Source organism: Castor canadensis, chromosome 18, assembly GCF_047511655.1.
Source record: "Castor canadensis chromosome 18, mCasCan1.hap1v2, whole genome shotgun sequence".
NCBI lineage: Eukaryota > Metazoa > Chordata > Mammalia > Rodentia > Castoridae > Castor > Castor canadensis.
This window is the reverse complement of record NC_133403.1, coordinates 41,039,377-41,049,522: the sequence shown is the minus strand read 5'-3', so window position 1 is coordinate 41,049,522 and position 10,146 is coordinate 41,039,377. Positions and strand designations below refer to the sequence as shown.

The following is a 10,146-nucleotide window of genomic DNA, read 5'->3' as shown; positions in this document are numbered from 1 at the left end:
TGTGTGTGTGTGAGCGAGCGTGACTGGGGTTTGAACTCAGGCCCTTGCACTTGCAAAGCAGGTGCTCTTCCACTTGAGCCACATCTCCAGTCCATTTTGTCCTGATTATTTTGGAGATGGGGGCGTCTCACAAACTCTCTGCCTGGATTGGCCTCGAACTGTCATCCTCCCAATCTCAGCCTCCCCAAGTAGCTATGATTGTAGGTGTGAGCCACTATGGTCCTGGAGGAAAAATGTTCTTATGACATCATGGCGCACTCTCCCACGCCCTGGTGACATCATTATCGCGTTCACACCCTGACAAACCCTTCCCTAAGGCCCTTCTTTCTTTAGTCACCCCCAACCAATATCCCGGCACGAGGCTCACGGATCGGCGCCCCGTGCGTCACGTCCGCCCGCCCGCGAAGTGATGACGTCACGACCCAGGGCTGGCGTCACGTGCCCCCCCGCGGTGGGCGGGCCTTGAGGGCGGCGCTTCCGGTTGGCGCTGCCAGGCGGCCGGAGCGACGGCGGCGGCGGTGGCCGAGACGCAGGGATGGCGGGCGCCGCGAGCGAGGCGCGGTTCGCGGGGCTGTCGCTGGTGCAGCTCAACGAGCTGCTGGAGGACGAGGGCCGGCTGGCGGAGATGGTGCAGAAGATGGAGGAGGTGAGCGGCGGGGCCCGCGCCGCGGCCGCTCCTCAGGTCGTGAGGCGGGGGCTGGGTGGGGGGGAAGCCGGGGGCCGCTCCTGGTGCTCAGGCAAGAGTGGGGTTCGGCGGGACCGAGGGGAACGAGGCTGGGGTCGAGGCGGGGAAAAGGGTTCGGGGACGCGGCTTGGAGCGGGGGGGTCCTTGGGGGTCCTGAGGCGAGGGTTGGGGGCTGAGGACCCAGATCTGGGCCCGAAGCGGGGATGTCGGGGCTGGGGAGGGACTTGGGGGGACCCGAGGTTGGATTGGCAGGGGTAGAGGGGACTGAACTTGGGTCTGGGAGGAAAGCGAGGATTCGGGGCGACCGCTGGGGCGATATCTAGTCAGGATGGGGGGGCTTTGAAAGGAGAGATTGGGAAGTCGAGGGAGCTAAGAATAGGTTTGGGGGGCCGAGTGGTCTAGCTGGGTGAGTTTTGACAGAGGAGATAGGCCTTGGGGGTGGGGAACCAAGGGTCTGTAGCAGTTCTTGAGAGGGCTGGACAGGGGTCCCCGAAGTTTACAGAGGCCAGGGCAACGTGTGTCCCAGTGTGTCTTCACCTGGAAGTGGCCCTGGTCGAGTCCTCCCAGGGAGTTCTTTGCTTGGTCTGTGAATGGGCCCATGGGTGGCAGCAGGATCCCCTTTCCCCTAGTGGTCTCCCCCTCCGTGGAAGAAGGGAATGTGGAAGTTCTAGTATGTCTGGCTTTGCCCCACTGTGTCCCACCCCTCTGGGTGTCTGGAGCTGTTCCTGGGAGAAGACGGATTGGGGGCTGGGAGCTCAGCGCTGTCCCCCACCTCTCCACCAGCCGGGCGAGCCCAGCCCAGCCCCTGGAAGGCATGTGTGCGCCCCGTCCTGGCTGTCTTCCCCAGGTCTTGCGGTGCTTTGCTCTGGGTGACTGACTTCACCCTTGCGCATTTGTAACCTGTGCTTGCTTCTCTCACTTTCTCCCAGTCCTGGGTCTCTGTCTGAAGGTCGGATCATGTGGGTCTGGGTCTCCTGGCAGGTGGAGCCAGGCTGACCCAGCCCACCCACCACTCCTCCTTTGTCCCTGCCCCTTCCCACGCCTACAGCGCTGAGTTTCTCACCCCAGAAGCCTGTTTGGGGGGCTTTGGCCTTTTTTCTTAAGAGGGATTGTTTAGCATGCAGCCATCCCCCTTAAAGGAGGCTTGTATAGAGGTTGCACATTCAAAATCCCTGGAAAACCCTCAACAGATCATTGTCTGGAGCTACAGAGAGGCCACTGTAGTAAGATGGTATCAGTCTTTCCATTAATACACCCCTTGTATTCACGGGCTTTGTAACTTGGCACATAGAACATTGCTCCAAGATGCAGTTTTCCCCATTTATGGTCTCCATGTGGTACTTTACATTTTAGAGAATAAAAAGTGACAAAGTCCATCTTTCTTGACTGAATGAGAGTTTCATGTCTGCAAAGAAAGAAAATCTTTGCTGAGTTTCCCTGCTTTTCAGTTGCTGGGAGACCTTTTGTTGGTTGTCAGCAGGGCATCTTTCTAGCCTAATAATAAAATTATAGTATATTTTCCTAATGTGTAATATTGCTACAAATTACTTTGCTATATGTGACTGTTCTATTTAAGTAAGAACAGAGAACTCTATTGGTGGAAGATGAATAGAAATAAACTTCCTTTTAGTGGAGGCAAACCTAGGGATGAGTCAGTTTGGTCAGGTGACTCCAAGGCTGTTAGAATGCGACTCACTTACTTCCTCCACCTGAGAATCTGCAGATTGTTAAATAGTAGGGCAAAGTAATGCAGCAGGATTTCTTTTTTTTGTCAACTTTTTTTTTTTTTTTTTAGTGTACTGGGGTTTGAACTCAGGGCCTCACATTTGCTAGCTTGTTAGGCAGGTATGCTACCACTTAAGGCACTCCTCCACTCTTTTTTTTTTTTTTTTTTAAAGTAAGAGTGACCTTCATGCTGGAGTGCCTGACCGGAATACTGAGGTCTGACTGACTCCACTTCATTATATCCAGTTTAAGTTACTCAAAAGTAGTTTGTTCTTCTGGGTGTACAAACAATGAAACAACTTGGAAACTAAAATACCTTAGGAGCTCATGCAACCAGGGTCAGACTTTGCAGATCCTGTTGCCCTGGTTTGGTGTGTGTCTCTAAACTAATTGGTATAAAGTGGACAGCCATTATGGTCGTGATAGTTTCATGCACCTGGTAATGTCATGCGTTGGTTTATTTTGAGATGGTTTCGAGATACAGAAGAAAATACTTTGTGAACTATTCACTCCTGACCAAATGGGACATGTATGCGAGGGAGTTACAGCACACTCAGGCTTTGGATTCGTACATAGACTCTACACTGGACTTACTGCTTTCCAGATGTGTGATTGCAGGCAGGTCATTTCACTTCTCTGAGCATCTGTTGGAAAAGGATAATATGATAACACTTGTTTCATAGAGCTGATGTACAGACCAGGTGAAATAGTAACTTAGATACTTACCACAGCCTGTAGTTAGTGCTCAATAAAGAGTAATTGCAGTTAATAATACTCACTTGTAGTTCCCTCTTTGTAAGATTACTGACAGTCATTAGTACCGACAGGTGAATAGGATCTCATTTAAAATCTTTAATTAATTTTGATTTGTCATTAGCCTTTCTGTGGTCAGAACGGTTGTCTATCCCAGGTTTAGGAAGAGATGGTAATAGAACCGGCCTTTCACAGAATAGAATCTGTTAACCAGAACTGGAGGCTTTTTTAAACTTGCAGAAGGAAGTACTTTAAATTGTAGAGTAAGGCCTCTTCAAGCCTGAGGGGATATTTTGTGGTGACTGTAAAGTGTGGCTGAATTTGAAGGCATTCACTGTTAGGTTTAAATGCAGCTGTGCATTGCGCTCCACTTACATCCTTTTCATTGTAACGTGAGCTGGGTTTTAGTATAGCTCAACACATTAAAGTGATGTTGGAGCTATAGACATTTGTGGGCCCGTGTTTTATCTTTTCCTGTTTGTCCTGTTCACTATGCAATCTTAAATGGAGTATATCCTTAGTGGTCTTGCACTCTTTTCCATTTTTGCTGTGGGCTATTTCATATACATAGTTTTTATTTATTTTTTTGAGATGGAGTCTCGCTATATAGCCCAACCTGGCCTTGCACTCTCCATCCTTCTGCCTTAGCCTGGGATTATAGGCTTGTGCCACTTTGATGGGCTCATTTTTATTTTTGATTATATTTTCTTTTAATTTTTTTTGGCAGTCCTCAGGTTTGAACCTAGCAGAGCTTCACGCTTGTTAGACACTCTACCACTTGAGCCACACCCTCAGCCCTCATTTTTATTTTTATTTAAAGTTATTTTTACATGGCAGTGGAATGTGGCTTCATCTGTTCACATTAAACTCCATTGGACTGGCAAGTTCCTTAAAAGGAACTGTCACTCAGGGGATTAGGCAAGTAAACTGGACCTTGGGGTCACTTCTCTCTGCATGCTTTCTGAGTAAATGCTGTTTGGTTGGGGCTGACTGACGTTTTCACTAAGGACTCGAGTTTTGTGTCTGTGGCAGGTGAATATACCCATGTGCAAAAATGCTGGGGGTCCTGAAGACAGGTTGCTGTGTGGGGAGTAGAGTGCTGTGGTCTAGAAGAAGCTGCTTCCTTAAGGCCATTGGGTAGAGGTTTGTGTGCGATGCTCAGGGGCACGGCAGCAAGTGGGAAAGGCTTACTGAAATGTAGTGCCTGCCCTTGCCTGTGCCCAGGGCTCCTTCCCCAACACACAGGCTGAATGGATACTGGTGGGACCTTTTTTTTTTTTTTTTTTTTTTGGTAGTATTGGGGTTTGAACTCAGGGTCTACACCTTGAGCCATGCCACCAGCCCTTTTTTGTGATGGAGGACTTTGGTTTTTAGATGCACAACTCTTTGAGTGCATATTGCTGGGTTTGTTTCCATCCATGCTCTGTAATCGTCATTGTACCTGCAATGGCTTACTTTTGTGGTTCAGTCTTCTAAGGATCTTTGTTGCTTTTGTCTCCAGGAATATTTTCTGGAATTCAGCTTTGTTTCATTTTCTTTTTTTTTTTTAAAAAGAAGGCAATAGGATTTTAAGGGAAGAGTTGTGTGACCACATTTAAGTCTCTTAGACTTAAATAATGCAATAATGCCTGCCTTTTAGAATTCTTGAGAGGCTAAATGTTAACACTTGGCACAGAGAAAGCATTTAGTGGTGGTGAGCTCCCTGTCTTTATGAGACATTTTCAGAACTGTTAGTCTGCCTTCGATGAAATTTGATCCACTGTTTCATTGCTCTTTGCTTCTTTTGTATTTACTGATAGTGTCGTGGGGACTGTCACAACTGGGTTTTGATACCAGCAGTGTGACCTTTGGCAAGTATTTAGTCTTTACAATTGCAGTTTCCTTGTTGGAAATAAAGGGATAATAACACACCCCAGCTCATAGAATTCTTGGGTAGGTTAAATGTAAGTGTCTAAGATACTTAACATGGTATCCAGTTCAAAGTGAATGCTTGCTAAATAGTTACTGTTAAAATGAAGAGGCATGGGTACCTTTGTTGCCTTGCTGCCCAAATAGATTCCATTTCAGGTCCATGGCATTGAGCACTTACTGCATATAAGCTTTAAAGGAAACATAGGACATAAACCAGGTACACAAACGTCTACAATATGAGAGTAAGAGGTGCAGAATTGCAGCTTGGGAAGATGAGTTCTGGATGTGGACGGTGGTGATGGTGGCACAACTGTGTGAATGTACTTAATACCACTGAATTGTGCTCTTAAAAATGGCTAAAATGTCAAGGGATAGAGCCTTTGCCTAGCATGAGTCCCTCAGGTGAATCCCCAGTACTGTGCATGAAAAGAAAAAAAAAAAAAAAAAAAAGGTTAAAATAGGTTTTTTTGGTTTTCATTTTTTGGATTGTACTGGCATTTGAACTCAGGAACTTGTGTTTACTAGGCAGGCACGCTACCATTTGAGCCGTACCTCTAACCTTAAAATAGTAAATTTTATGCTATGTGTATTTTACTGCAATCTTTTAAAAAGAGAATGAACCTAGCATACTCTAGGCTCTGGGTTCAGGCCCTGGTACTGAAAAAAGAAAAAAAGAAAGAATGAGAAAAGCCAAATGTGGCCAGATGTCAGTGGTTCAGGCCTGTAATCCTAGCTACTCAGGGGGCAGAGATCAGGAGGATCACGGTTCAAAGCCAGCCCCAAGCAAATCGTGCAACCTTAACTCAAAAATACCCAAAACAAAACAGGGCCGGCAGAGTGGCTCAAGCTTAGAGTGCCTGCCTAACAAATGTGAGGCCTTGAGTTCAAACTCCAGTACCACCAAAAAAAAAATAAATAAATAAAATAAAAAGTGAGATGTGAAATTTATAAGTGTCTTTGGAGGTCAGATGTGAAGAAGCTCTCTGGCCAGATAGGTCCCTAGTGTAAGAAAATGGACTTTGGAAGGTGGGCAGGCTTTCAGAAAATAAATTAAGTGCCATAAGGCCTATCAGAAGTTATAGAGAATGGTATAAGGAACATCTGTGTACCTGCCACCCAGCTTAGGAGGTAAACACTCCCTACTCACCAGAAAGCTCCACATTCTTTCCCCTGGCCACTTACTGTCCTTTTTACTTGGTGGTACTGGGGTTTGAGCTCGGGGCATCAAGCTTCCAAAACAGTACGCTCTACCACTTGAGCCATACCTCTAGTCCAGTCAGTCACTATCTTGAGTATCTATCTAAGTATCTTGAGTCACTATCTAAGTAGGTTTTTGATGGAGAAAATGGGGATCAGGAAGAAGGGATAGCAGGAGCAGAGGCACAGAGGCAGAAAAACAGGGAGACAAGCTGTTTTATTAGTGAGTTCTCATGTACCCTGGCCAGATGGGATTTGCATATGTGTTGGGAGAAAACAAGAAATGAGGCTGGTGAGAGTGGAGGACTGGATGTGAGCTCCACCTCAGTTAATTTGGCTATGAGGAACTCCTGTGACCTCCTTGGAGCAGAGAAGCTGTAGTAGGGTCAGAGCTGTACTCCGGGAAGGTTCATCTGGCAGCAGAGGGTGGGTGGGCTGGAGTGGTGTTGGAACACCTGGGAAGAGGCAGAAGTGGAAGTGCAGGTAAGAAGCAGTTAGGATTGGAGTCGGGGGTTCTGGGAGAGTGGTGGGACCAGTTTCACCACCCCCTTCCCTGTTGTGGGAACGACCTCATCAGCTTTCCCTTCCAAAGCCTTTCCCCTACCTCTTCAGTCACAGACACATGCTCCCTTCATTTACCTCTTCTGTGACACTTGACACTCATTGTGTAAGTCACTTCTTTGTGGCTTGACTAGACTGGAGCTGTTTTTTTTTTTGTTGTTGTTGTTGTGCTTATCTTCACCCTGGCATCCAGCACAAAGGATGTGCCCAGCTAGTGCTGCTGAATGAGTGAATGTGACTGGCCTTCAAGCCAGAGGGAGCTGGGAGGAGGGGCTCATGAGGAGAGAGGTCATGAGACCCTGGTAGACAGTGTGAGGGACACTGACATGACACTGCCTGGGCATGCAGGAGAAAGTGCAGTTCTGGAGCTCGGGGAACGGTTTGGCTTGAAGACAATTTGAGTCAGCCTCCTCTGAGTGCTTGTTGAAATTAGGAGTATAAAGTTTGAACGACCATTAGGAGTAATTAGTGGGTTGAGAGAAGGAAAGAGGTGTCGTCTGAGAACAGGGAGGAACAGATCTAATGGCACGCTTCTCTAGACAAGTTGACACCCTGTGATAGTGCTGTAACTAATCAGACTGGCCAAAAGGGAAACCTGGAAGTAGCCTGGACTGTTTAAGCTCCATCCTGCATGTGCAGAGTGGATGTGCCTGTGGACTGAGGAGGGCCAGTGTGTTGGGTTGCTTATTTGTAGTGTTGCTGTGGGGATTCATGGCGGGTACAAAGTGCAAGGCTATCTGCAAGGACCGCTGTGTTAGCGCTGCTGTCCAGGTAATCATGGGTGCTCAGAGCACGCTGAGACAAGACTTGCATTTGGTTTACTTCCTTCCTCAGTGCGTTTACAGATCCGACCATTAATCAGGAAAACCACCTTTCCCTGTGATACAAAGGTGGAGGCAGGTTCTCTATAGAATTTCTTCAGGGAGAGGAAGGGAATTAGAGAAGTATACTTTGTTGTCTCAGGGTTACTTTACAGTGTGTCAAGAGAAAGCTTTTAAAAATATTTCTCATGAGGGCTGATGGAGTGGCTCAAGCCATACAGTGCCTGCCTAGCAAGCTTGAGGCCCTGAGTTCAAACCCCAGAACTGCTCCCCCTCCCCCCAAAAAAAATTTCCTGTGGATCTGTGAGGAATGTTGTTCATTAGTATGCCAGTTTGTGAAAAGTGAATATTTAAATAATTAGTTTTATTTCTTTCCCTCCCCCAGCAGTACTTGGGATTGAACCAGGGCTTCCTCTAATCATGCCCCCAGCCCTTTTTTTTTTTTTGGAGATAAGGTCTTGCTAACTTTGCTGAGATTACAGGCTGGATAATTATATTTCAAGCACTGTAGTAAATTAATTTTTTTTTAAATCAAACCTTTTGTTATCTCCAAGGGTAACTAGTGGCACCTTGAGGTTGTATCTCTACTGGTAGCCCAGTGCCCAGGGTGATGGAGGGACATAGTGAGTGCTAATTAAGGTTTGTCTCCAGGTAACATTTCATTAATGTGAACACAGCTGAATTCAAGGAAGTTTATTCATTTACCCAACCTTTATGGAGAGCCTAGGGTGTACTACTTGGGGAATATGAAACCAGTAAGCCACAGTTTTCCTCTCTCTCTCCCTCCCTCTTTTCCCTCCTTCTCTCCCTCTCCTTCCCTCCTTTCCTCCCCTCCCTCCCTGTCCTCCTCCCCTCCCTCCCTTTCCTCCTCCCCTCCCTCCCTGTCCTCCCTTTCTACTTCTCTCCCTCCTTCTCTCCTCTCCCCCACCTCTAATCCCCCCTTTTTCTTTCTCTCCCTCCCTCCCCCTCTTCTTCTCTCTCTACTAGGAATCAAACCCAAGGCATTGTGCATGTGAGGCAAGTACTCTACCACTGAGCTACACCTTAGCCCCAAATTTTCATTAGGATTATGAGATATACAGAAGCCAATTTCACAAAATATTCTATGCATCAAACAGTAGTAAAGCTTACACACCCCAGTGGAGGGAGACCCATCTGGCCTTTGGGGTGTGGGGGAGGTGGGCAGGGAGTGTTTCCTGGAGGAGACAGTGACTCATGTGCTGTGATTCAGAGGATGAGTTAGTTAGCCAGGTGATGAGGGAGTAACTTTGGGACATGGGGGTGGGCAGCAGGAACAAAGAAAAACTGAAGAGGAGTGTGTGTACATAGGAATTAGCAGTGTGCTTCAGGGGTCAACAGGCCTTATGGGGTTGAGGCCAGAGAGGCAGGCAGGACCAGATGGCCTCTTATGCCACAGTGGTAAGGAGCTTGGGCTTGATCCTCTAGTCAGGGAGCCACTGGAGGATTGAGCATGCTGTGGGAAGTGCTGCGGTTGGTTGGTCCCATTTGACATTTGCGTAGATGATCCTGGCAGCAGTGGGAGTAGGGATTTGCGGGGAATTTGACTAGAAAGTGGGGAGATCAGTTAGGAGGCTGAAAGATAGTTGATAAAATTGAACATTGGGCAGCCAACATAATGGATTTCCAGGGCGTAGGCTGGATTCAAGAGCAGAGCCTAAGCCTTGCCTTGCGCAGTTCGAGTAATAATGCTTAGTCATATGGTGTGTCTTTCAGTGGCACATTTTAAAAGAATGGGAAAAAGGAGTAGAGCAGGCTGGGGGATGACTCAAGTAATAAGAAGGGGCTTGCCTAGCAAGCATTGAGGCCCTTAGTTTAAACCTAGTACCACCAAAAATATGTGTGTATGTGTGTGTGTGTACATAATGTGACACTAAAAGAGGAGGCAGGAATTATAAAAGGTATACAAAATTGGGAAGTGAACCATTAAGCATAGGGGTTAAGATAAGATTTGGGTACTAGGAAAGTTGGGTCTAGTAGTCAACCTTCTTAAATACCAGTTTCCTTATCATTAATGTGGCATTATTAACAATAGCATCCTAAGCCGAATGCAGTGATACAGACCTATAATCCCTTCTGTTTGGGAGGTTGAGCAGGAGGCTCATGAGTGAGAGACCAGCCTTGGCTATATAGTGAGACCTTGTCTCTTACTAGGAGGAAAAAAAAGAAAAAAGTGTCCTAATTGAGTCACTCTGGGGATTAAATAAAATGTGTATAAACTGTTTAGCACTGTACCTTGCAATAATAAGTGGAAGCTGTTCCTGTTGTTAATACTGTAGTGTGGGGCCATTAGATTTGAGGTGGTGTATCCCTTTGAGCCCTAATTCTGTGCCTGTTATGGTGATTACATTACCAAAGGTTCCATAGCAAATGGAGTTAGTGAGTTCTCTTTTGCCTTCTTGCCTCTTTGTTTCTTCTTACTGCTAGGGTGTGTGGTGAAGGGGTAGAGGGTCTTAGGTACATGTATGCAGTATT

General features: G+C 46.9%; 1 protein-coding gene across 1 annotated transcript in view; it reads left to right on the top strand.

Moving 5' to 3' along the window:
* Positions 1-462: 462 nt before the first annotated feature.
* The window catches only part of Vps37b (VPS37B subunit of ESCRT-I), a 33,708-nt gene continuing 24,024 nt past the window's right edge, over positions 463-10,146 (top strand). Inside the window, exon 1 of the mRNA XM_020159463.2 lies at positions 463-646. Coding sequence (XP_020015052.1) covers positions 536-646 — 111 coding nt within the window. The 5' untranslated portion in view covers positions 463-535. The remainder of the gene's footprint in view (positions 647-10,146) is intronic.